The sequence below is a fragment of the Bos javanicus genome, chromosome 11, assembly GCF_032452875.1.
Source record: "Bos javanicus breed banteng chromosome 11, ARS-OSU_banteng_1.0, whole genome shotgun sequence".
Taxonomy (NCBI): Eukaryota; Metazoa; Chordata; class Mammalia; order Artiodactyla; family Bovidae; genus Bos; species Bos javanicus.
This window is the reverse complement of record NC_083878.1, coordinates 63,573,498-63,601,462: the sequence shown is the minus strand read 5'-3', so window position 1 is coordinate 63,601,462 and position 27,965 is coordinate 63,573,498. Positions and strand designations below refer to the sequence as shown.

General features: G+C 43.3%; 1 protein-coding gene across 4 annotated transcripts in view; it reads left to right on the top strand.

Moving 5' to 3' along the window:
• Positions 1–27,965, top strand: part of SPRED2 (sprouty related EVH1 domain containing 2) — a 126,671-nt gene that overhangs the window by 83,728 nt on the left and 14,978 nt on the right. For all 4 annotated transcript variants that reach the window (XM_061432814.1, XM_061432812.1, XM_061432813.1 and 1 more), the window contains 3 exons: positions 8,017–8,194; positions 16,808–16,976; positions 19,543–19,607. In XM_061432814.1, coding sequence (XP_061288798.1) covers positions 8,017–8,194; positions 16,808–16,976; positions 19,543–19,607 — 412 coding nt within the window. The remainder of the gene's footprint in view (positions 1–8,016; positions 8,195–16,807; positions 16,977–19,542; positions 19,608–27,965) is intronic.

The following is a 27,965-nucleotide window of genomic DNA, read 5'->3' as shown; positions in this document are numbered from 1 at the left end:
GTAGTCATGTATGGATGTGAGAGTTGGACTGTGAAGAAAGCTGAGCACCGAAGAATTGATGCTTTTGAACTGTGGTGTTGGAGAAGACTCTTGAGAGTCCCTTGGACTGCAAGGAGATCCAACCAGTCCATCCTAAAGGAAATCAGTCCTGAATGTTCATTGGAAGAACTGATGTTGAAGCTGAAACTCCAATACTTTGGCCACCTGATGTGAAGAACTAACTTATTTGAAAAGACCCTGATGCTGGGAAAGATTGAAGACGAGTGGAAAAGGGGACAGCAGAGGATGAGATGGTTGGATGGTATCACCAGCTTATTGGACATGAGTTTGGGTAAACTCTGGGAGTTGGTGATGGACAGGGAGGCCTGGCGTGCTGCAGTCCATGGGGTCACAAAGAGTCGGACATGAGTGAGCAACTAAACTGAACTGAAGCAGGTGAGCACGTGTTCTACCTCCAGGGGTTTGAATAGAGCTGAAAAACCACATTATCACCATGCATAAAACTCCGTTATGTACAGCTTTCCTTGCCTGTAAAGTATGGATTATATACATTTCTAAAACCAGCACAGTACTTTAAAAAAATTCTTAAGTAGTTGATACTTAATAGAACTCAAGAACCACCCACTTAAATAGAATATGAACCATACCTTTGGCTTCTTAGCTCATTTGATCCTGCTGACATAGTCTGTTGATTCTTTTTAAAAAGATGACAAGATATATATTTTATGCACCTATATTTTATACATATACCTAATACTTTATATATATACACAATTTGGTGAACTCAGAGCTTTTCTAAATCTATAAGCACAAGGAAGACTGGAGGTTGGTATGGTTGGGGGGCTGATTGCAATGAAGAGTGCCCGCCGCACCCGCCCCAACCCATCCACCACCCACCCCCCGCCCCGCCCAGGACCTGGTGTTATATTTGGCTCAGCGGGCGGCTAGGGGTTGTGCTGGGGCCAAGAGGGAGCCTGAGAGGCGAGATCCTTGCTAATCCCTCTCAAGGTCTGGTGAAGTGGAGAAGGATGGGAAAGAGGGCCAGGAGGAAGTGAATGTATGTTTAGCATAATGGAGAGATAAAGGAGCCCTGTAATCAGATAAGAGCGGGCTAAGGAGGGGGGGCGGGGAGTATTTATGGAGGATGTAAAAGTTCCAGGCTCCATCTCTGAAGACGATCGGGGCGGGGTCAGAGCAGAGGGCCAGTTCCCAGATGGCAGATGGAATGATTCTCTACAGGTGTGCCTGAAATAAAGGCTCGAACCTGTTCTTCATAAAGCTGCCTTGCAATATTGCATTAATAATTGCTGGAGGTCCACTTGGGGTTTCCTCCTGTTGTCCAAGGTCTGACAACTTCCCTGTCACTCTGTTTGTTCTCTGACAGCTGAAAAAGGCAGGCAGTCAGGAAACCCAGTCCTTTGTGGTTAGGAAGGCTGATCTTTTTGAGAGAATTTACTTTTATTCTGTTTTTGTTTGTTGTGTTTTTGGCCACAGAGCACGGTGATATTAGTTCCCCGACCAGGGATTGAACCCCGGCCCTCAGCAGTGAAAATGCAAACTCCTAACCACTGGACTGCCAGGGAATTCCCAGGAGGATGGTTTTTAAAGGGTGTGTGTGTGTGCACGGGTGCACGCAACCCCATGGACTGTAAAGTGTGTGTGCGTGTGTGTGTGTGTGTGTGTGTGTGCGCGCGCACGCGCGTGCAACCCCGTGGACTGTAGCCTGCCAGGCTCCTCTGTCCATTCTCCAGGCAAGAATACTGGAGTGGATTTGCATTTCCTTCTCCATTAAAGGACCTGATTTGTAGTTAAAAGTCAGCCTTTCAGCAAAAATAATTACGATGGCTACAATGACCAAACTTCTCATGTCAGGCACTTGACCTCTATTACTGCTTTTAACCCTCAGGACATCCCAGCGAGGTATCCTCTCTTTGTTTTTTGCAAATGAGGTAACTGAAGCTCAAAAAAGAATCTTCTTCAACTACTGTGGAGGCCAAAGCAGTGCTGACCTGTCTGGCTCTAAACATTGTTTACAGACAGGATGATGCCTCATCACCATTTCCTACAATTCCTTTGTTTACTTCTGTAATATGGTCCAGACAAGGCCTGCTTTTCTTCTGAGGAGAACTTATTAGAACATAAAGGCCCGCAATCCAAAACTACTTGTACCACCTGGGAATCAGCACCCCAAAATAATTTAGCTTTGAATTTGTTCTTTCTATCCCTCCCCATCCTACCAATGGAGAAGGCAATGGCACCCCACTCTAGTACTCTTGCCTGGAAAATCCATGGACAGAGGAGCGTGGTAGGCTGCAGTCCATGGGGTCGATTAGAGTCGGACACGACTGAGCGGCTTCACTTTCAGTTTTCACTTTCATGCATTGGAGAAGGAAATGGCAACCCACTCCAGTGTTCTTGCCTGGAGAATCCCAGGGACGGGGGAGCCTGGTGGGCTGCCATCTATGGGGTCTCACAGAGTCAGACACGACTGAAGTGACTTAGCAGCAGCAGCAGCATCCTGCCAAAGGATGTCACCTATGTCTGCTCCATGTTGAGTGATCACAAGACAGCAAGTCCTGTTTTTACAAATAAGGCCACCTGTGGGGACCATAAAGCTTAGTCATTAAAGGAACCACCTTTGGTCAGATCCCCAGCCCAATCTGGAAAAGCCAGTATTACTCAAAATGCACCTAAAGAATATGGTGGTGTTTGGGTGGTGGTCAAACACCATTTGTAATGACTTTTTGTTTGTTTGTTTTGGGGTACGGCCAATTAACAATGTTGTGATAGTTTCAGGTGAACAGCGAAGGGACTCAGCCATACATGTCCGTGTATCCCTTCTCCCCCAAACTCCCCTTCCATGCAGGCTGCCACATAACACTGAGCAGAGTTCCATGTGCTACACAGTACATCCTGTGGGTTATCCATTTTAAATATAGCAGCGTGTACACGTCCATCCACAACTCCCTAACTATCCCTTCCCCCCACCCAGACCCCCGGCAATCGTAAGTTGGTTCTCTTTCTGTGAGTGAGAAAGTCTGTGAGTTTCTTTCTGTTCTGTAAGTTCCTTTGTATCGTTTCTTTTTAGATTCCACGTATAAGGATTGTCATACTGTATTTCTCCTTCTCTGTGTAATGACATTGATTCTTACGGTCAGTTTAACTCAAGTTCAGACACTAGGGCTCCATTCAGTCGGTGTTTGGACCCATGCCTGGAACTTCAGCAGGTCCTCATCAGTTACACTGGTTTAAATAGCTGAAACTTTCAGAAGCACGAGGTGGTGGTTGTTTTTGACAATAGCGTTTTGGGGAAAATTTCTTAAGCATACCAGCAGCTTTTTCCTTGTACAAATGAAGAAATGAATCTGCTTTTGCCTTTCCTGCTGCATCCCCCTGCCCCCCAAATAAACCCCACATCTGGTCTAAACATGTTGTTTAATTCTTTCCAGAAGGCGGCAGGGAAGGTGGGAAGGCAGTGTACCTTCTTTATACCTTTCTGGTAGGAGAGTTCATTGTCCTCTCTGTTCCGGGTGGGGTGAGGGCCTGGATAACGTAAATACACCACAGATAGGAAGCAGCTGGCGTGCGGCCATGCAGCTGGGTTATCCAGACATCCTTCACAGCTTTTACTGCAGCACTTTATCCCCCTGCCTTGTTTTAAATAGCCAGTTGCCTCAGTTAATGCTGGCTGTTAGGGTTGTTGCCAGAGGAGATGGGGGCTTTTGCCCCACCTCACCCCCAACATACACAGCACATCACAGAGAGGTCTGCCCTTGGGAAGGGGCATCAGAGAAGTCAGGGCAGCAAAGAAAATGCTGCAGACCACAAGCAAAGGCCAAAATGCACCGCCCCTCCACTCTGGAAGGCAGGATTGGGGTGTTTTTTTGATGAATAATTTTTTTTTTTAATACTTTTTGGAAATAAGTTGATGGCACTAACATAAGTAATGCAAACTTCCCTTTTTCATGTTTACTTAATCCCTTCAAAGGAAGGGAGAAAAGCACACAGCTGCAACCAAATAAGTAAAAGCGTGCTTCAGCAAAAGGTATAGAAAGTTTCTGTTACTCACCTTGGCCATTTCCTGTTGGGATGAACCCGCAATATGTTCATAGAAGATTTGAGAAAGCTGTTTCATACTGGAGAATGACACATCCTGGAAACCCCTAATTTTTCTAGAATAAATGGGGAAGGAAGAGGAGCATATTTTCAAATTGTATGTAACTAAACAAATGTTCTTAATCTCTCTGATCTAAAGTAATATGTATGTGGAATCCGGAGGTAAATGGATTAATGATAGAAGCCTTGTGAGTTTTGAAATTCAGTGTTCCTATTAATAAAAAGGAAATCTTTAGCGTATCCCAGTTAAGCTGTTGTGGCTCATAAGCAAATGAGTATTGAACACTGTATTTTCTCGGGGATTTTGTTAGCTACAAATTTTTTTTTTTGAGCCTGTTTACAAATATTGTCAGTTTAATTCTATCATTTCACAACCCAGTACGTATCAGACGTCACTCTATGTTCTCAGGATACAGCAGGAAACAAGAAGGGCAGAGTCCCTGCCCATGTAGGGTTTACATTCTAATTGGGCAGAATGGGCTGACAAATAGGCAGATGTTGATTTAGTAACACATAGAAGGGCTCACAAAGAGTCGGACACGACTGAGCGACTTCACTTTAGACAAAAGGGAGGAGGGAACGGCAGAGGATGAGATGGTTGGATGGCATCACCAACTCAATGGACATGAGTTTGAGCAAGCTCTGGGAGATGGTGAAGGACAGGGAAGCCTGGCATGCTGCAGTCCATGTGGTCACAGAGCATCGGACACAACTGAGTGACTGAACAACAACAGAGACAAAACACGATGAGAAGGTTTAAGATAGGGGTGGAGGGTGCTCCTTTATACATAGCGGACAGAGAAGTCTTCTCTGATGGAATAACCTTGGACAGAGATGGGAATGAAAGGAGATGAGCCTGGTTGGTGTGTGGAGAGAAGAGTGGGAAAAGGGGTTAGAAGTGAAGGAAACGGCAAATACACACCCTGGGGTAGAGTGTGTAATATGGAGGACTACCAAGGACAGCAGGACTGAAGTGGGGTGGAGCAAGGAGGGGAGTAAGATAAGCCCTAGGTTTTGACTTTTACTCAGAGTAATATAAGAAGCTATGGGAGGGTTTGAATAGACTGTCTTAATCTGAGTTACCTTTCGACATGTTTAGAAAGCTGGGCAAAAGTGGAAGTAAAGAGACCAGTTAGAAGGCTGTTGTAATTGCCGGAGAAATGTTCTGGACATATTTCAAAGGAAGAACCAACAGGATCAGAGGCGTCGGGAATCACGAGTTCAATCTTAAAATGTGTTAATTGGGGTGCCTGCTAGATGCAAAAGCAGAGAAATCTCATGGGCAGTTGGCATTACTCATCAGGAACCTAGGGAAGAGGTCTGGGTGTAGAGATGTGAACTAGGGCACTGTTAGCAATAGGAAATATTTAATTGTTGTTGTTAGCCCTAGCTTGGATCAGGGATGGTTTAGCCACAGTTAAAGGGGGAGAGGCAGCAAATACTGGTACCGAGTAGTAGGCATGCTCTTGGGTGCCAGTGCAGGGTCTCTTCAGAATAGGTCTATTTTCTTAGTAAAATGAAAGCAAGCTCTTCCATCATCTGAGAGAGCGAGGGCAAGAGAACATGTGAAGCAGTTTTCTTGGGGATGGATCAGGGAAATGTAGCAGGATGCTGGGTAGACACACTCGGGTTTAGTGGTCAAAACTAGACCTATGAGCAGAGAAGAGTGCGGTGTTTCCCTCTATGTGCTGCAGCCTGAGGGCAGGTATGGAGTTAAGTGGATGGTAGGACTTCACCAGGCAACTTCACTGAGCAAAGAGAAGGCAAACACGTTTAGGTTTTGCATGAGAGCGTCACAGCAGACCGTGGAATTTAAATTGGATAAAGAATCAAGTGAGAATATGAGTGTGCAGAGAGTAGGGCACAAGAGATCGTTGGCCCCAGTGGGGTGACAGATTGGAATGAAAAAAGGAAAAGAGAGATCAATCTAGAGAGAGTGAACTGCACTGTTGAGAAATTGTGGCTGGGGTGTAGGATGCTGAAGACTGACAAGGTCAAGAGAGTGACCTAGGCATGAGTGGCTAAGACAAGGATATTGAAGGAGAAGAGTTCCAGAAACTGAGAGGTCAGCGGCTTGGAAGGATCCTAGGTGTGAATAACTCAATTATGAAGAACCATACCAGAGGTCATGATGAAGAGATGGAGGGATAGTCAGCCCACTTGCTAATATCTCCAAGGAACGAGGGGACAAGACCAGAGATCTGAAGAAGATTGAAGAAATGCAGGGCGGGGGGCAGTCCATGGTCAGACTAGTGAGCTTCAGAGGAACTGGAGGGAGCCCTGTAGCCTGCAGTAGAGGTGAATACCCCCACCCATCATCTAGGCTCAGCGGGGAAGGAAGGCAGCCACGTGAATGGGCCACGTGACTCAGCCAGAGCACATTTTCATTTCTGTTAAGAAAGTGAAAGGAGGGACTTACCTGGTGGTCCAGTGGTTAAGACTCCATGCTGCCAATGCAGGGCGCCCGGGTTCAATCCCTGCACAGGGAGCTAAATCCCGCCTGCCGCAACTAATACCCAGTGTAGCCAAATTATAATAAAGAATTTTTTTTTTAAGTGAAAGGAACTTATATGAGATACCTGGAGTAGTCAGATTCATAGAGATGAGGAGTAGGATGATGGTTGTCAGAGGTTGGGAGAGAGGAGAATGGGGAGTTACTGTCGAATGGGCACAGTCTGAGTTTCCATGAAAAAAGTTATGGAAATGGATGGTTGATGTTCTGGTGATGGCCACAGAACAGTGCAAATGTGCTTAATGCCACGAAGTGATACACTTAAAATGGCTCAAATGGTAAATGTTCCGTTATATGTGTTTTACCACAGTAAAAACAAGTGTGAAAGGGAGGATTGAGGAAGCAAAAGGGATGTTGGCTCTGGAGTCCCAGGGGCACCATGGGAGGGGAGTTGGGTCACAGTAGTGGATAAGCTGCAGGGGGTGGTGGGGAACCTGGGTGGCTTTGCCTGTAGGGGTGAGTGAGGTGCAGAGGGGTGGTCTGAGTGGTCTCTGGCAGATTGCAGGGCGCTTGGTCAGGCTCTGAGCACTGGATCTGGGAGGGTAGAAAGAGGGTTCTGTGTTACTCTGCATTTTTGTTTCCTTAGAACCTGGTACCCACCTCACATATAGAAGTTGGGAATATATGTTTGAAGGATTAAAAAAAAAAGGAATGTTATAACAAGAAAGAAAACAGCAGGAGAGAATTCAATAGCCTTGTAAATTTCCCCAAAAGTGATGGAGAATGAAAAGAAGCTAGAGTTGGTCTCTGGAGGAGAAAGAGGATTTTTGGCCAATGTGCAGAAGAACTTATTGCGAAATTGAAGTTTAGACTGGAAAAAATAAAGTCGTAAACAAAAGGCTTCACATGTATAAAGGATATTGGAATTGAAATATTTTCCCACCTGTATAAATGATCCCATGGTGAATTTGTGATTTGGGAGTGGGTTATTCTCTTCTTATGCTAAATCAGATTATTAGCTTTATAAAATGTTAAACCATGGTCATTCATTATAAACCAAGTTTTAAGGGTTGAAACCATAATGTCCTCTTATGTTAATAGATTTGTCTTTCCTAACTTAAAGATACTAAACTGTAGATAGCAGTTCTTTCGTTTTATTGTTAATACTTCCGAAACTGGAGAATGTTATGCTTGCATACATCCTCAAAGACTCACAAATATTTTTTAACAACCGGGCATCTTTCCTTTTTAACTTAAATTTTATACTGAGTTTAAGAGTTTGGGTTTTTCCCTGAGCATTGACATGGGTTACCTTTTAAGGTTGCTGCCAGGCATAGATTTTCTTTTGATGAGTCCCAAAAAAGCTGGCTGTGGTAGCCTTGCTCTGTGAAACACATCCTTCAGCTCCAGACCATTGTCATGCCCCGTTCTTCTTGTTGTCGTTTTAGTGACAGCTATATTGTGCGTGTCAAGGCTGTGGTTATGACCAGAGATGACTCCAGCGGGGGATGGTTCCCACAGGAAGGAGGCGGGATCAGTCGCGTGGGGGTCTGTAAGGTCATGCACCCCGAAGGCAATGGACGAAGCGGCTTTCTCATCCATGGTGAACGACAGAAAGACAAACTGGTAATGGCAGACGTCAACGCGTGGGTTACATAGTAACGACTGATTTCTTGATGTTAAACCATAGCCCTTTTCCTGTAGGTATTTTTCCCCTTCTTTCTCTGACTTCAAAATCTTGCAAGAGCTTCCAAAGATAGAACTCCCAGAGCTGGTACCAAATTGCAAAACCTAACCCAGGCTTTCCAGTGAAGTCACTTTCTACTACACACCATATAATGCTTAGAAGTGGTGCATTAGGCGGTCTTATTTGCGTCTTCGATTAATTAAGCTGTCTTTCTCTTACTCTAACAAGATGTTCGAAACAGAAGTGTGTTCTTTATTATGAATCACATTGTAGTAATCTGTGAAGTCAGAGTTTTTTTAAACGGTTGGGTTTATTCATGGGGCATGCCATCAAGGTTGGGCTGGTGAGAGGTAGAAGGCAAGGAGGAAGTGTCGTCCTGATAATTTTGTTACCTCTAAATTAATGTTTATCCTAAAGATACTGCAGCTTCTATTTCATCAGCTAATGAATAAAACATATTTGGGGAAAGAAAGTAATGGAAAGCAGTGGCATTACACTTCTGTGATAATTCTGTATGCTAAAAAATATGCACTTTGGAGAGTACTCATGATCTCAAAGGATGGGGGCATTGGTAGTTTATAACATACATTTTCATGAAGGAATTCAATGTCCAGTTCTGTTACGAAGGAATCTATGATATGAAGGGAAATTGAGTGTCTAAGTCTATTTTTAATTGGTGGCCTTGGACCTGGAAGAACATGGTCCTCTGTATATTTGATCCTGGAATGTATACTCCACAGCCAACCATTGATTCAAAATGTGCAGGACCCCAACAGAGAAAAATACAAAGACACCACAGGAATATACCTGGTACATTTGAGACCCTTAACAGTGGCATCTATTGAGTTTTATGTGCTAGGTATACAAATTTAATCTTCTTTTGCCACCACTTCTTAGGGTTTATAAAGGTTTCAAAATAAATAAGGCAGAACAATTTCTAAACATTATATATGGATTAATAGAAATGGTGTTTTCACACTTGATTCATTTCTGAAAATGAAACAAAAATTTAAAGGGAGAATATTTTAAGAAATGTGGCCATTCAAGAAATTCCTTACATAATAGTCAAATAGTTAAAACATTCTCGTTTATTAGATATTCACAATAAAGGCATTATACACTAACCCAAAAAAAGTAAAATACCCTTTATCCAGCATTTCCTTAGGGGCTAAGGACAAAGCTAGCCCTTCAGTTAAGGTACATCACTGTATCCTTACAGCAGCCTGTATAGTTATATCTGAAGAAACTAAGATTCAGAAAGACTACTTGTTCTGGGTCCCATCAGGGAACCTGAAACGAGTGTTTGATTCCCTCTCACCTGACCCCAGGTTTGATCCCTCAGTCGGGAAGATCCCCTGGAGAAGGGAATGGCTACCCACTCCAGTGTTCTTGCCTGGAGAATTCCATGGACAGAGGGGCCTGGCGGGCTACAGTCCATGGGTTCACAGAGTCGGACACGACTGAGTGACTAACACCCTGAACCCAAACTGAGCCAAAGTCACATGTGCACAGCCACCTTTAACCCTTTGGTATAGTTTTTCCCCTTTGTGCATATTTTTACTTTTACCTAGCTGTAATCAGAGCTCATAAACAGTTTTATATATCTCATCAGAAATTTTCCATGTTGCTGGTATCAGGTTGATGTTCTGTTGTTTATTTGATGATCTCCTTAGTGTCAAATATTAAGATTGTCTCCCTCCCCCTTACCCCTGTATTTATCTACCTGCATTTTCCACACTTGCTGTCTACTTGTAATAATCTGCGGGGAGGTCAAATTTTTATGGTTTTTGATACTTATACAAAGAGCTGTTACCACCATATATGAGAATTTTCTCAGATATTTTAAATCTTTACCAATTTGATTAGGATAACTGTGGTATCTTATTTTTGATGAGCAATAAGAGCAAATGTTTTTCTGTTAAACACTGTGAATTATCTGACAATGTCCTTTGCATATTTACTTTTTGGGGCCTGACTATTCTCCTTGATATGTATGCCCTCCAAGTATAACAAAGATAATCATCTTCATCTGCCATTTTTACTGCAGATATTTTTATAATCTGTTGCTTGCCTTTTTTATTTTAGTTGGTGTTGTTTTCCTACAAAAATTTTGATAGAAAAATTTTTTTCACTTTTTCCTTTTTATTTTTATTGTTAACTACTTTTATGTTAGCAGATTATCTAACCTGAACAGTTATATATTTTTAGGTCTGTTTTTTCCTGGTATTTCTGTGGTTTGTCATTAGAATATGTCAACCTGAAATAGCCTTTAGATTGTCTATTAATAATTCAGCCCCTTCATTTTATAGATACATTTATAAACTTGTTTCTTATCACTGGCTTGAACATAATTATTGTAAAGTTCTACAGTTTCGTTTGAAGCCCTTTATGTAAATAATCTCAGTTACATTCCTGCCACATTCTAAAGGAGAAGGACACTATTATTTCCAGTTTGTAGTGGGAAACTCAGTGCTCCAGGAAAGAATCCACTTCCCCAGTCTTTGGGCATGTAATCATTAGAGACAGCTCTTGGACCATTTCATTGTGAAGCTAAATCTTGGTCCCTCCATTCCAGCTCGGCATGGGAAGAAGGCAGTCCTGGCTGTGGACCAGCTTCTGTTGTGTGTTGGCTGTTGCACAAGGACTGTATGCTTCATCCCCTCCTGTTGTGTTTCTCCATCACTCCCTCCCTCGTCTTGTCCCCTTTACGTTCTGTGACTCTACACTTTGGGACTTTTATAAATTTTGTCACTAGTTAAGTCAGACCCCCGCACACCTAGGTGTGCTCTTTCATCTTTCCATCCCTCACTTCCCCGTTTCACATGAAACTTTCCAGTTTCACGTGCTGGTAAATTCTGGACTCCTAACACACACACACACACACACACACACGCTTTTGGTCAAATGATGACTCATTCTTTGGCCTCCAGCTTCCATAATGCAGCACTTCTGCCCACTGGAGGGTATGAATACTCCTGGAAGCTGTGCAAACAGGACAGGTTGTTGAAGGACACTCCCCACCCCCCCACCCCCGCCCTCAGCAGTGGAAAGGCAAGGAGAAGGTGGAGATCATTTTGGAAATACAGAGAATGGATAGTATCAGAGTTCTTGGTATTCCAACCAGAACATGAAGTACTGTCTCTGGTAGAAACCGTGTTGTCAATAGATTTTCCAAGGTAGTGCAGTTCTAGAATTCAGCACATTGGTTTTTGTTATTGTTATTTGAATTTTGTGTTGACACCTGTGAACTTGTGTTGATGCCATTGTTTCTATGGGAAAAGTCTGTGTTCCAAGTATTCATTCACACAGTTGTTACTTTTTCTAAGTTGGAGACAGTCAAGTTTTCCTGAGAAGTTATATGCAAATTAAAAATTGCTGAGTTGAATCTTATTTTGATGGATTAGATGCTTTTACTTCTTAAATGAATCCTATGAGAAACTACCTTATGAAGATTAATCACAGAATCTAAAAGGTTGATCATTCCAGTGCAGGTCTGTGAGCACTCCCACACACATTTAGTGGGAGTTCCAGCTGGCAAAACTATTTGAAAGGCAATTTGGCAGGATATTAATTTTAAATGTGTATTCCTTTTCACTTGGCAATTCTACATCTAAACCCTATCCTATGGAAATAGACTTACCAAGCTTTATAGATAGCTGCAGTTCTCAGACATTTTTGGCCTCAGAATCCTTTTACTTTCTAAAAATTTATTGAGGACGCTAAAATGCTTTTGTCTGATAGGCTATAAGCTACTACTATTTACCACACTAGCAATTAAAACTGAAATTGTTAAAAATCTTAAACAGTAGGGTTAGCATAAATGACATTGTTTCTGGCAAATAACTATATAGCTATTTTCCAGGAAAAAAAAAAATGATTAGAAGAATAGCATTGCTTTGCATTTCTGCAGAGCTCTTTAATATCTAACCTAGTAGAAGATAGCTGGATTCTAATATCTACTCTTGCTTTCAGTCTGTTGTAATATGTTGTTTTGACTGAAGTATATGAAGAAAATCCAGCCTCACACAGATATGCAGTTGGAAGATGTAGAACTATTTTAATAGCCTTTTCAGATCATTACTGATATATTAACACTTCGATCTAAACCAAAACTCAGTTTGTAGTAGTTTCTTAAATGCAGACTCTGAAACCTTTTCAGACTCTTATTACATTAAAATCCACTGATTCACCTTTCTCTTTGCATCAATCTTTTACTCATTCCTGATTTTGTAACATCATGCATTGGTCATTTGGAAAATAATGGTTTACTGAGTTACACAGATCTTCCAAATGTTGATACACTTAAGTCTACAGTATCAAAAAAAAATCACATTTCTTAATATCACCACTAATATCATTAGAAAAGTCTTTTTAAGTATTGCCAAGCTGTCCAAAATTCTAATTTTCACTTGAAAGTTCAAATTTTATTATTGTCAAAAAATACCTCCTTGCTTTCCTTGAGGTGACAGGTTCACTGTGTTCATCTTCAAAAAAAGTACCCAAGTCTGAATAACCATAGTTCATCTGTAGGTTGCTCTTTCAAGTAAACCCGATGATTCATGAGAAAAGCAGTTAGTTCAACTCCCAACGGCAGCAGTTACGCACGTTTTCCTTGAGATAGTCATAACTCTTCCATACACAGCGGAAGTAAAAAGGCTGTGAGAGATACTCTTCCCTTTCCAACTGTGCATTTGTGCAAAGCCTGAGTTTCTTCTGCTTCAACCAAAGCAACATATTACAGCAGATCAAGTGTGGACACAGATAGGAGAATCCAGTTACATGTACATCCATTTCATCACACAAAATGAAAGATGTGTATTCTTGGGTCATGATTTCAGTCATTTTTAACTGGTTCATCAAGGACAACCCTACATAAAACTGGCTTTTTTCCACTGTGTGTGCCAGTGGTGAATACGGTGGCTTTGGTACTATTTGGTGCCACTGCCTGGCTTTGATTGAGCCTCAGCACAACAGTTTTACCCACCGTTCCTTTTGCAGCATTAGCAGAGCTGGCAGCACAATGGAAAAGCAAAAATGTGTTAATATATGAAAATAGTTGTGCCATCCTGAACCCCTTGAAAGGACCTGGGGTTGTAGAGGGAAGGCTCCCAAGAGCCCAAATACCAAACTTTGAGAACATGTTCAAGAATGTTCATTTCAGCGTTGTCTTTAAGTGACTAGTTAGAAATGACCTTGAATGCCCATTAGTATGGAGAATGGCAAAACAATTCTCATATATCTGTTCTGAGGAATATTACGCAGCCACTAAACAGAGTCCTTTTTTACCTTCCTGTATCTCTGAGACATATTTTTGAGGAAAAGGCAAATTGAAGACCAGTGTATAGGTGTGGCTACATTTAAACAGACTCACACACACAAACTTATGTGAGTACATAAAGAAGCTGCAGGAAGGGAACTAAGATAGTGCCCATACTGTCAGTGGGCAGCTCTGGAGGTAGAGAGGTGTCGAGGGGACAGACAGAGAGCTGAGCAAGAATGGAACCTTCATGGACTCCGCTATATTGAACCTTCTACAGTATGGATTCTTTTTGAGACCCTATAGAGTGTAGCCCTCCAGGCTCCTCTGTCCATGGGGATTCTCTAGGCAAGAATACTGGAGTGGGTTGCCATGCCCTTCTCCAGGGGATCTTCCTGACCCAGGGATCAAACCCGTGATTCCTGTGTCGCCTGCACCTGCAGGCGGGTTCTTTACCACTAGCGCCGCCTGGGAAGGCCCCTTCGCAGGCTGCTTCTGCTAAGTCGCTTCAGTCGTGTCTGACTCTGTGTGACCCCATAGACAGTAGCCCACCAGGCTCCTCCGTCCCTGGGATTCTCCAGGCAAGAACACTAGAGTTGGTTGCTATTTCCTTCTCCAGTGCATGCATGCATGCTAAGTCGCTTCAGTCGTGTCCAATTCTGTGTGACCCCATAGACGGCAGCCCACCAGGCTCCTCTGTCCACAGGATTCTCTAGGCAAGAATACTGGAGTGGGTTGTCATTTCCTTCTCCACTTCACAGGCTAGTAAGATTTTTAAAAATGGAAGAAAAAAATAAAGGAACACCAGTGACTATTTCATTTTAATCCAACTAAATGACCACAAGTTTCACAAAATGTATTGTTTGGTTCATCATCTAGAAGGTTATTTACTTTCATCACAGATTGTGAAACAGCAAAATGATATTTGCTGGAAGGGACAAAACAAAGAAATTTTGTTAAAAACCTCTCTCCCATCCAAGAGTGCTTATTAGGAACTGTATTTGCATTTTCTTGCATGTGCTTAGATTTTAATGAAAGCAGGTGCTCTAAAATAAAGCCAACTCTATGAATTCAGGTGAAGATTAATGTAATTTTTTATTGTCAAATGCAACAGATACAGTTCAGAAGGCATCAAATGAGGGATGAAATACCTTCAACAAGAATATATAATCACTTATTTTTCTCCCCATGCCTCTCATTGAAAAAGCCATTTTTAAAACCCTTTCTCAAGTTTTAGTCAAATTCCCAAACTTCATTTTAGAGGATTAATACCTATTATGCCAAAACTTCACTAAGGGGTTATACCTGTTATGAAGATTACAGCATTTGAATGTTATCATTTTTGTCATTAAACTTACATAGATATATAATGATATAATTTTGTTGAAGAGGATAAAGAGATTTAAGAGGATAAAGAGATGGTATCTGGTCTCTTCCCCATCCCTCTTCCCACATAGTTTAGGTGGCTAAACTTTACTTTTCTAAGAATTTATTACACTTCTCTAGGAAAATGTACCTTTGGGATAATCTTAAACTCAGAAAATGTCAACGAAAGACTAACTTTTTCGCCATAAAAATATGGAGAAACTGGAAATGTTTGTTTTTACAAAAAAGTTTATTTTGAGATTTTGCATTGAGACTATTAAATTCTAAAATAGATAACATTTGTTAGCTAAAGCCTTGGTTATTTGGATTTCCCCAATTTGGAATGGGGCTGGGCTGACATTTAATCATTGCGCTATTCTTAGGGGAAAATGGCCATAATAAGCAATTTAATCATAAATAGAACTGTGTGAGGGGACCATTGTCTTCCTTCAACACAATGGAATAAAGTTAACTGCTTGCGATGCTTGGATAGGCCAGTTTGACTATTATTCTCATCTATTAAGTTAGAGAACATTTATTAGGCAATACTTAATTCCTGTTTGCTTAGATGTATTCTTGAAATTTTATTCATTTAAAGATATTCTCTAATTTTTATTAATTTCACTCTTTCACTTAGTCTAAAAGTAATAGTATCTCATTAAATGTAGAACTTTGCTGAACAAGATCAAAGCTGGTAAAACTTAGTGAAATCATCTGATATATACATAATGAAACTATAGAAATAAATATTGTTGGTATTTTGGAGCTATCCATGAATAAAGAATAGAGTTTACATTCACATGATTTCAATGCCTCTTTTATTCTGTAATATTGAACTCTGATATCTTTGCCAGCAGTAGCACTCTGTACATAGAGGGAGTTATTTTATAAGACATCTTGATCTTTTTACAGTCTAGTTAAAGGAACAAGACTAAAGCACATGAAACTCTTAGAAAATAATATGAAATCAAGTACTAAATTGTGAAGGTGATAAAAACTGAAGTAAAAGAGTAGAAAAACATGATGCAATATCCTGGTAAGTACGTACAACCCTTCAGGTTCCTCACTGTTAAGTATTTGCAGAGCATGTTCGTGTATATGTTCTCATTGATAATGTTGGTGTTACTTCCGCTTTAGAGATAAAAAGATCAAAGGTCTGAGACAATCTCCTCCAAGTCATAGCCTAGTGAAAAGGCAGTTCTGAGACTAGATTGCTAGAATGTTCTAATAATCCAGATAAAAGGTTTATTAGAGACCTTAGATCAGGGTGGTAGCAATTGAACCAGGGTTGATACAAAATATACTGAAGGGAAAATGAAATGTACTTGGTGTTTAACATAAACAGGGGATAGAACAAGCAGAAGAGGCAAAAGGAAACCATGGAGATTCAAGCCAGAGAAAATTAACAGAGGTTGGCATTGCTAGATAAGAAGCTGGCATAGGAAACTAAGGGCAGCAATTTCAGAGCAAGTTAGTTATTTTCCCAGCTTGTTGAATTTGAGGTCACTGAGAAAGGGCATTAGGACAAGAGAAGGAGGATTGAGAGTCATGAATACAAAGGCCCTGAGGGAAAAGCAGTCAGCCTAGAATAGAGCAAAGCCCCAAGACTGGGCCTCAGCTTAGAGCCCCACTCCACCCCACTCCACCCCTCCACCCCCAGCTAGGGGCTGGAGAAATGTAGAGCGTGGTTAAGGAGCGGAGCAATACAGCAAGGACCACCAAGGTGGGGATGGGGGGAGCAGCAATGAGTGGATGCTCAACAGAGGCAGGGAAAGCCTTCTTCTAAGAAGCCTTCACAGATGCACGAAGGCAGTGGGCAGGGGGGGTCATCAGTTGCCATCAAAAACAGTCATTCCTAGTTAGATTTTTGTAACCAGCCAGCATCGTGACTATTTAAAAAGTAACCCACCTGTGTGTTTCAATCCTCCAGGTGGTATTGGAATGCTATGTGAGAAAGGACTTGGTCTACACCAAAGCCAACCCAACCTTTCATCATTGGAAGGTCGACAATAGGAAGTTTGGACTTACTTTCCAAAGCCCTGCTGACGCTCGAGCCTTTGACAGGGGAGTGAGGAAAGCAATCGAAGACCTAATAGAAGGTATTGAATTGATCACTGCATTCTCAGTGGGTCTGTGGGAAGTTTCCAGGTTCTTTTTAATCCCAGTTGTCTGCCATCACATATTTGTGGATTATTTGCAGGAGGGCTAGAGGCCAGGTTGGTTGAGGCCAAAACTGTAGGAACATCCAAGGAGAAAAATATTCTAAGTGACAGTGCAGCGGAGAAGGAAATGGATTTCAGAATAATGAGTGATTCCAACTGGTTTTTTAGACTGCTCCAGAAAGACAAGTTCTGACATCCATGTAAATGCCTTTTTGATATATTTCACCTTTTCCTGAGAAAAAAGCTTGGGTGCAACCTGTCTTGGTCCAGAGGTGGAGAATGGATTCTAATGGGCCCAGAAGAGGCTGTAGGCCTTCCCACTGTTGTGTAACGAGGGCCCAGGGGATAGGAGAAGGAATCTGTGACTCCTTAGTCTGTGAGTAAGCAGCTGGTGGACACTGTGTGGCATTTAATCATGGCCTGAAAGGCTCTCGGGCAGTCAGTTCTCAGGGGCTTTTCGAGTGTCCACAGATGCAAACACACAAATTCTCCATTTCGACACATTCAGTTATCAAATCAGAGGTTTCAAGGTGTCATAGCCAACCTGTGAACAAAGAAGTATCAAGCAAGGCACAGTAAAGCCATATTCAGAATTGGTTAGATTCATCACAAAAGAATATGTATTTCATGTGTATAAGAGAGAAATGTTTTCTAAAGTCATTTTCTTCATTTGGGGGAGGAGAGAAAAGCAGGTCTCAAAAAAAAATCTCTTAAAATCATCAGGGAGACAATTCTAGCTGGAACAATGAATCTGAGAACTACAACCACGGCGGGTGGACAAAATGAGTAGAAACCAGTGTGTACACCATAAGTCTGACACAAGTGCATAATATTTAAAATCTTATTATTAAACATAGCTTTTAAATGTTTAGATGAGAAAATAGCTCCTGTATTATTTTATTTATTTATTTGGCTGTGTTGTGTCTTAGTTGCAGCATGTAGGATTTAGTTCCCTTACCAGGGATCAAACCCGGCCCTGCTGCATTGGGAGCACAGAGTCTTAGCCACTGGCCTATCAGGGAAGCCCACTCCTGTGTTACTGAGAGAAGTTTGTACTATATCCATGTGCTTAATCACTGAAGCCACACACAAAATTTGGTTCTCTTAATTTTTTCTCATACATTCTACCTAGCTCTGTTCTATCAAACTTGCTTTAAACATTGATGGACTAGAGTGACTCAAATAGTAGAGATCTAAGAGTCTCAGAGCAATAGAAACTGCACACATGGTATTATGGAACTTGTTTTTTCTCCTCTGAGCCTTCATTGGGAATTTAAATATTTCTCATCCCTTTCTGATCAAGTCTTTTGAGTTCAATTTTATGTTAATAGCAAAATACTCTCTAAATGTGCATTTCATAAGGCCTAACCAAGAAAAAGGAGATGATACAGACTGAATTTCTTTTTTGGTACTCTATCACTTATGCAAATTTAAGCATGTTTTCCCTTTTTGGCCATTAACAGGGTTAGTTAATTTGATCCACATAAATGGGGTGCTATTAGGAGAAAAAGGAAGAAGTTACATGATTTGCCTACCAGAATGAAGAAAGAAATGAACAAATAAATCAGTTGAACTGTAAATAACCATTTCATTCCCTGATAGAATAAACTGGGTTTTTGTGTTTTTTTGACATTATCCTAAATGTTGACCTGCAAAACTCACTGCCAGTACTGCAAGAAAAAAGCCTTTTTGCCCAGGTACCAGTTTAGAAGGTGGCTTCTCCCACAGTCTGGGGTTTATAGTGTCTAAATTTCAGAAGAGGAGGCGACCGTACTAGCTCTTTAGTTCATGTCCCTTTGTGGGTAAATGAAAAGCCCAGAGATCCAAGTCCAGTTTCACAGTGCAATTGTGGCAGGTCTAACCTGGGCTTCTCCGTCCAGTGCTTAGCGGTCAGGGGGTCCTTCAGAGCTGGGGGTAGGCTCTCTGAGCACCACCTCCTCGGCGCCTCTCCATGTGCCTGTTCTCTACTGATCAGTGAGGACGTTTGAGGGATCGATTTGGGAACAACAGTAAGCAAAGTTCATTTAGGAAACATGCTGGCTAGAATCAATTAAAGAAGAGCAAGTTAAAAGTGTGTAAGGACTTCCCTAGTGGTACAGTGGTTAAGAATGTGCCTGATAATGCAAGGGACACAGGTTCTATCCCTGGTCCAGGAAGATTCCACGTGCCGTGGAGCATCTGAGCCCGAGCACCACAACTGCTGAAACCCACACGTAGAGTCTGTGTTGCACAGGAAAAGCCACCAGTGAGAAGCCCATGCATCGCAACAAAGAATAGGCCCCTGCTTGCCACAGCTAGAGAAAGTCCACATGTAGTAAAAAAGACCCAGTGCAGCCATAAATGAATAAATAAATTATATTTTAAAATTAAAGCATTTAATTCCCAAGTAACATTTCTGCTGGTGATCCACATATGAAAGGAGTAGGATGTGGTTTCTTTAAATGAGTGGCTTTGACTTATCCTCTTTGGAAACACTTTTTTGTGGTTTTTGTGTCTTTTTTAGGCTCCACAACATCATCTTCCACCATCCACAATGAGGCTGAGCTTGGTGATGATGACGTTTTTACAGTAAGTTCCCATGGTCTTTTGCTTTCCACATGAGTTGGTGAATAATCAGAGGTTCTGTTTAGGGGCATGAGAGACACTTGGCAGTTTGGCATTTGTTGCTGCTGTTGGGATGTTGTCAGGGAGATCTCTGTCTCGTCTTAATTTCGCTGCCCTGAATTTGTTCTAGCCGCTCGTGTTCCCATGATGCTACAAGGCATATGGTGTCCACCTTCCTGGATCTGTTCAAGGCCCTCTCCCAGTCTTCCTTCACATTTAGGGTGAACAGCCAACCTGGTTTGCCTGGGACTGTCCTAATTTTAGCACTGAAAGTCCTTAGTCCCACAGAAGACATACTTCAGTCCCCGGCACGCTGCAACAACTGGCACCCTACTCTTAGAGTCTTCCACTAACCACCTCCCTGGCATGGAGGGGGCAGGGGAGCAGCCTTCCTGATGAGTGATTAAATATCTGATAAGAGTCCTGAAGGCTGAGTTGAGGTTAGGGCCAAATGTGCTAAGGCAGGAAATGGCTTGGATATTTTGACATAGCTGGCGTTAATGGGATGTAACTGGAGACTAAATGATTTCTCAGCTTGCCCCTTCACTAAAATTCTGTGCTTCTAGAAGTTAAACAGTTCAGAGTGCACCTGCCATGTGCTTGGGGCAGTGAGGAACTGCAGGGCAGCATTTCAGAGTCTGGGCCTTGATGCAAAGGAGGAAATACATTTAAATTGTCACCTAGGATACACATCCAGTAGACACCCCAAACCAGATCATATTTCATGCCCTGCATTCTGATTTTTCCCTCTTCTTTTTTATTTTCTTCTGTTTCATTATTAAACTTTTCAAGCACACAGGAAAATTTAAAGCCTAGTACAGTGAAAGCCTGTAGACTCTGTATCTAGAGTCGGCAGTGATAATGTTTTACCCTATTTGCCTTATCTCTGTGTCAGCTTGCACACAGGTATTTTTTCTGTTGATCCAGTTGAAAGTAAGTCACCTCTAAATAACTTGAGCATGCATCTCTTAAAGAATAAGATATTCTTCTGCTGCTAAGTCACTTCAGTCGTGTCCAACTCTGTGCGACCCCATAGAGGGCAGCCCACCAGGCTCTCCCGTTCCTGGGATTCTCCAGGCAAGAACACTGGAGTGGGTTGCCATTTCCTTCTCCAATGCATGAAAGTGAAAAGTCAAAGTGAAGTCGCTTCAGTCGTGTCCGACTCTTAGCGACCCCATGGACTGCAGCCTACCAGGCTCCTCTGTCCATGGGATTTTTCAGGCAAGAGTACTGGAGTGGGGTGCCATTGCCTTCTCCGAGATATTCTCCTACACAACATCGTAACTGGACCTAAGAAAATTAATAGGAATTTCATAATATCCCCTAATAGTTCCCCAATAATTCCTTAGTTGTCCCAAAAGTATCTTTTATAAGCTGTTTTTTAATTTAGTATTTTAAATATTAGTTGCAATCCTGTAAACATGATTCCTGACCCATTCATCCTGCAACTAGTGATTTAAAAAACGCAACTCTGGGAAGACAGAGGTGGGTGAACCCGCCTCCATCCCTCATGGAGGTAACCAGGTGGTTTGGACAGGGAGGATATGGCCCTGTGAGAGGCTTAGAAACCGGCACAGACTGTTAAATGCTCTGGCCCAGGATGGGGCCTGGGGGTCAGAGAAGACCCCTGGGAGCTGAGGCTGGACTTCGATGGTGTTGGAACAGGGCTGGGAAGGGGCTTCGGGGCGTGGGGTGAAGGCGGCAGCAGGCTGTACGTGGTGAGTAGTCTAAGCATTGCAGACCCCAACCTGGCATGAGCAGAGAGTGCTTGTCGGTGGCAGTTGGGGGCTGAGCGTCAGGAAATGAACTCAGTTGTGCCTCCGTGGAGCGGCTGGTGTGATGCACTCTGAGCAGGCTTCCTATAGCGCTCCAAGCAGATCCTCTCAACAGTTGGCATGTTGCTTACATCTGTTCCTTTGTCACGTTTGAGAGACAAACAACAGCAGGCGGGTTAAAAGGTGGCTTCCTGTGCTCCAGAGCAACCCTGTCATCCACAGCTGCTTCCCAGCTACCTGCCAGCGTGATTTATGGAAGCGGGAGCGGGCAAGAGGGACTGGGGCCCTAGAAGCCGGCATCCCTGCTGGCTTTGTCCTTTAATCCACAGGGAATCGACGTGCTGTTCAGGGTAGTGCCAAACGCCTGGAAGGACATGTAGGAACTGCCCTGCTGTTTCCTGGCACTTGGAAACTCATGGCGGGAGAAGCCGGCTTCATTGTATTCCCTGTGGGTCCTGCCATACACAGTCCTTACCTTCATTCCACTTGTTTACACACAGGGGCCTTTTAATAACAGTACCTCCCTTCCCCAAGACAAGCCCAGCCACGAGGCCAGTGACCATTAGCAACATCCCGTGTAAGGCTGGGAGGGTCGTCAGGGGCTGACACACCAGGTTTCCTGTTTGTTCACAAGTTCCCTGTCATGAGACTTTTTGTCCTAAGAAGTCAGGGATGTCTCTAAAAGCTGGAGCCGTGGAAGTGAGCAGCCAGGTTAACACCTATAGAGGCTACAGCTTCCCGAGGTTTGTTGCATTCTAAAGCTGATGTCGGTCGGAGAAGGCAGTGGCACCCCACTCCAGTACTTTTGCCTAGAAAATCCCATGGACGGAGGAGCCTGGTGGACTGCAGTCCATGGGGTCGCTGAGGGTCGGACATGACTGAGTGACTTCACTTTGACTTTTCACTTTCATGCATTGGAGAAGGAAATGGCAACCCACGCCAGTGTTCTTGCCTGGAGAATCCCAGGGATGGCGGAGCCTGGTGGGCTGCCCTCTATGGGGTCACACAGAGTCGGACACGACTGAAGTGACTTAGCAGCAGCAGCAAAGCTGATGTGGGTAAGACAGGGATTAGGACTTTGAACTCATTTAGAAAGAGTGTAAGTGGTGATAGACCCTCTTACAACTTACGATGAGCCAGAAGGAGAATTTCTAAGAGAATAGTGTGTATAGGAGAAAACCTTCAGAGGAAGGAACCAGAAGGAGATCTCTGTTTGTGCTGCTGGAGCCAAGGGTTCCCTCTATTCCAAGGCATTCCTTGGGACCAGGAGGAAAATAGGACACTGAACAACACAGGGATGCATGTTATATGTTGGAGGATGACGTGGAGGAGGGGGCAACCCCAAACCCCCCTGGTCGAGAAGTTGCTGGGCTTGAGTGCTCAAAAAGCATGGCTGTCTCTGCTCACAGTTTCCTGACTCCCAGCCCCTAAACCAGCCTGTCTTCTCAGGATGGTAGAACCATGTTGCAAGTCCTCCACGTGAAATTAGCATCCAGCTCAGCATGTGTGAACGCTCGTGCAGACACACACGTAACTGCCCATGCGTTGCTAGTTGCCTTTACAGTCCTCCCACGCCCCTCCTGCCACCAGCCTGGTGTGTGTCCACATCTTTGCCGACGGAGCCACCACCAGAGACTCCAGATTAGCAACTGCTCTGATTTTCTGGGTCTTGGACTGTTTATCCATCCATGTGTCTTACTGTTTCACCCTCAACCAATTATGATTGTTTTCTCTTCTTTCAAATTCTATAGCATTCTTGTTTATCCCTCTCTTGCTACTTAAAAACCTGCTTCTTTTTTGACTTGCACATTTTATCTGCTGAACAAGTAACTTTACTTAGCTCAAAGCAGATTATTCATCGTTATAGTCTCTGTAACCCTATAAAGCTTGGCTGTATAGGTGCTCAATAAATGGGTGATCTGAACCCCAATATACTGTATAACAATCACAGGGTTTCATATTTCATTCATTGTTGTTATTCAGTTGCTAAGTCATGTCCAGCACTTTGCAACCCCATGGACTGTAGCACATCAGACTTCTCTGACTTCACTATCTCCAAGAATTTGCTCAAACTCATGTCCATTAAGTGAGTGATGCTATCTAACCATTTCATCCTCTGCCACCCCTTTCTCCTCTTGCCCTCAGTCTTTCCCCATATCAGGGAAAGAGTCGGCTTTCAAAAAGCATCAGCCCATGCTTTTTGAGCTCCCAAGCCCAACAACTTCTCCACCAGAGGGGGTTGGGGTTGCCCCCTCCTCCACATCATCCTCCAACATATAACATGCATCCATGTGTTCCAATGAGTCGGCTCTTTGCATCTTATGGCCAAAGTGTTCATTGGCTTGTTATCCTGCATACTTAGTCATTTCAGTCGTGTCCAACTCATTGCGACCCCATGGACTATAGCCTGCCGGGCTCCTCTGTCCATGGCATTTCCCAGGCAATACTGGAGTGGGTTGCCATTTCAGTTGGTGGTTTTGAGGGATTTTCAGTAGCTTTATGTCATATTTTTCTTGCCGTGTTTTCTGTTGCGTCCACAGCTAGGAGGCGAGGTTTGAGCATCACCACCCAGTCTCACCCTTTGGCTGTTAATGCTCCTTGTCACCTCCCATCCAGCCCCATCATCTCTCCTCCCTGGCAGACCTCAGTTACTGTAATCCATCCAGGTGAACAGAAATACCTAGCTGGCTAAGCATTAAATATGGATGAGGTGGGGGGGGGGGGGTGGCGGTGCGTGGATTCCGATGCCTGAGTCACGTGATGCAGATTTATGAGTCATGCAAAGAATATAAAGCAGTGACAACAAAGGCTAGCAGTCTGCAGTGGGCATTTGGAGGCATCACTGAGAGTCAGCATACTCCCATCCGTGCCCCTGGCAGACGGCTTTCTCTCTTCAGAACCAGGATCCTTGAGAGGGACAGCATGGAAGGACCTTCAGTTCTGTTCCCTCTCATTGCTTTTGTCTTGTGGGGGAGACGTGCTCTAGTGTATCTTGTGGAGAAGGCCCCCATGAACTTGAGAGATGAGCAGTGTGGTGCCTTGGAGGGGCCAAGCTGATTCGCTCCGCAGCCTGGGGCTGGCCACCCAGATCCCTTCAGTTGAAGCCTCTGGGGCCAGAGGGTTTGGAGCCCTTGGGGAAGGGGCTCAATGAAGATGGGAAGAGAATGAGTAGAGAAAATGGACTGTATAGAACTAGAGAGGCTCTGGGTTTTATGGTCATTTAATGAACAATTTTCTAAATTCCTATTTTGTAGGCTTTGGTCCATTGAAACCTGGTGGTTTCTTTACTGCCACAGAGCTCTAAAATCACTTCTGAATGTTACTAGCATCTTCATAGCTAGACAGGGAGAATTTTAATACCATCTTGGGAGAATGCAGCTGCAGGGCACACGGACTTCAGAGCAGGCTCACTGAGAATCTGTGGTCAAGTGCTGTCGGTGCCTCAGCTGTCATTGTGCTGAGTGGCTGGATTCTGGCTCTAAAGCTGGGGGATTAGGGAAATATTTGCTTTATAGAAAGATACTTGGGGGTGTATAAAATAGCTAAGTCCTCATCTTCCATAATAAGAAGGTCTTAAATAATATCCCAATCTGCAAATCAAGAATGAGGAGTATAATAAGATGCCATTGAAAAGATGGAGAGAAATGCAAGAAGACAGAACCACAAGAATTGGGTTTATTTCTCTGGGGCGTGAGAAGCTGTCTCACTTGGAGAGGGGCAAGACTGCTATTTGAGGTATTAAGTGATACACATGTACTGATTTTTTTAATTTATTTTCAATTGGAGGATAATTGCTTTATAACATCATGAATCAGCCAAAAGTATACATATGTCCCTTCCCTCCTGAACCCCCCTGCCACCCCTCTGGGTTGTCACAGGGCATTGCTTGAGCTCCCTGTGGTACACAGCAGCTTCCTGCTCGCTCTCTGTTTTACATATGGTGACGTATGTTTCAGCGCCACTCTCTCGATTCGTCCCACCCTCTCCTCTCCCCGCTGTGCCCACAAGTCTGTTCTCTGTGTCTCTGTATGTATTCCTGCCTTGTAAATAGGTTCATCAGTACCATATTTCTAGATTCCATATATATGCCTTAATATACAATATGTGTTTTTCTCTTTCTGGCTTGCTTCACTCTGTATAACAGGCTCTAGGTTCATCCACCTCACTTTAACTGACTCAAATGTGTTCCTTTTTATGGCTGAGTAATGTTCCATCGTCTATATGTACTACAGCTTCTTTATCCCTTCATCTGTCGATGGACATGTAGGTTGCTCCGTGTCCTAACTGTTGTAAACAGTACTGCAATGAACACTGGGGTATGTGTGTCATTTTCAGTTATTGTTTTCTCAGGGTATATGCTGAGAGCTGGGATTCCTGGGTCATATGGTAGTTTTATTATTCATTTTTTAAGGAACTGCCATAGTAGCTTTATCAATTTACATTCCCATCGACGGTACAAAAAGGTTCACTTTTCTCCACACCCTCTCCAGCATTTATTGTTTGTAGATTTTTTGATGATGGCCATTTGGAGACTTTTTTAAAAAGGAAAATGAGAGGGAGTTTTCTCAGGAAAGGGGGGGCATGTAGTCAAGGGAGAAGGGAGAATCCAGTAATCCTGATTAGCTACAGAAGCCCTGATTTTCCCTTCTGGGGGCTAAAGGGACTGAAGATACACAGCAGAGGTTGAGTTCTGTGCTCTCGGTGTTCTGCTCCTCCCCACTGTTTTTTCTGCCTTGTGTTAGGAAGCAGTGTGTCCTAATGACACATGAAAAGTAAGAGAACTGATGTGAGTTAGCTGGAAACGTTTGGCTTGCGGGGAGGCAAGAACAGCTGTAGACATGCCAGCTCCTCAGAATTCTAGGTCTTGGAATTGAAAGGGATTTTGAGTTCACATCAGATAAGTCAGCCTCCTTCCTTCTGGCAGACAAAGTAAGATTGGCCCCATTTTGTAGACACAGTCATGGAAGCCACTCCGTGTCAGATGGAGGACCTGCCTGAGATGACACAGCTAGTTCACAGCAGAGGAGCAGTGAACACCATCTCCTCAGCGTTCCCATTCATCACTACCATTTTTCTCTTCCTCTGTTGAATAATTATATTTATGGTTTTTCAGCTGTCCTATTTTTTATACATCGTCCTTATACAAGAGTGAAGTTTTAGGTTCTCTTGGACCCAAGTTGGAAAGGGGAGAAGAGATAAGAGAATAAATATGTGACCAGTGCCCCATGTGGCACATCCATATGACAGACTTGAAGCCTGAGCAAGTGTTACAGCCCCAAAGTCCCCAGAATAGCAATAGGAAGGCATACCCTAAAAAAGGTTTCGGTTTATTCTCTCACCTCAGGATAGCTGCTGGATTTGGGCAGCCCTTCTCCATAGGGATTCCTCACTTTACAGCATCCATCATCTGTAATGAATTATCTTCTCTTCTGTGCACCCAGAATAGCACTAACTGTGTACGGTCCTTTGCGGCATTGGGAAGAGTCATTCACAGCATCTTGTATGGGTTGGAATTCTCTCCTAGAACCCAGTTAAGAAAGGCTGGTTATATTTGCATTGTCTCATCATCCTTTAATTTCTCAGGTAGGCAGTCCTCCTTCGTGTAGGAAAAATGTCTTTTACAGCATCATCAGCTTTTAGCCACATGTTTGCTGAGACTGGAAAATGTAGTTCTTCCTTGTGCCCTATGCTTGAACTGGTGACATCCTGTTTATTACCAGCTGCATCTGATTACTTTCTGGCTCTTCAGAGCACTTGCTCCTAATGACATCTCCAACCCCTTCTGCCCACCCCAGGTGTTTCTAAAGCATGACTAGAACTGCTACTGCTGCTGCTGCTAAGTCGCTTCAGTTGTGTCCAACTCTGTGTGACCCCATAGACGGCAGCCCACCAGGCTCCCCCGTCCCTGGGATTCTCCAGGCAAGAACACTGGAGTGGGTTGCCATTTCCTTCTCCAATGCATGAAAGTGAAGAGTGAAAGTGAAGTCGCTCAGTCGTGTCCGACCCTCAGCGACCCCATGTACTGCAGCCTACCAGGCTTCTCCGTCCATGGGATTTTCCAGGCAAGAGTACTGGAGTGGGGTGCCATCGCCTTCTCCGATGACTAGAACTAGTTGAAACCAAAGTGTGAAGCAGCAGGGTTGTTTTTTTTTTTTTTTTTTGTCCTAGGTGAGCTTTTGAGTCTTTGCAAGTAGTGGTTATTTTCATTCTTGATTAAGTAGAAAAAATAAATTTGTGGAATTTTGTAAATGTCAAGCTTTTACTTAACAGAAGCAGAAGAGTGCAGAATGCCACAGAACTTTCCTTTTCTCGAGTTTTCCACTTAATCCGTCCCCAACACACATGAAATCCAAAGGCAAATCTACCAATTTTGTACTAAATGGGGTTTGTTTTCTGTTTTTCTACGGGGATTTCGGTGGGGGGTGGGGGCGGTTAGTTACTTATTTTTTTAATTTTTCTCTTTGCACTGGGTCTTCATTGCTGCACTTGGGCTTTCTCTGGTCGCACCTCGGGGGACTCCTCTTCCTTGTAGTGCTCCAGCTTCTCT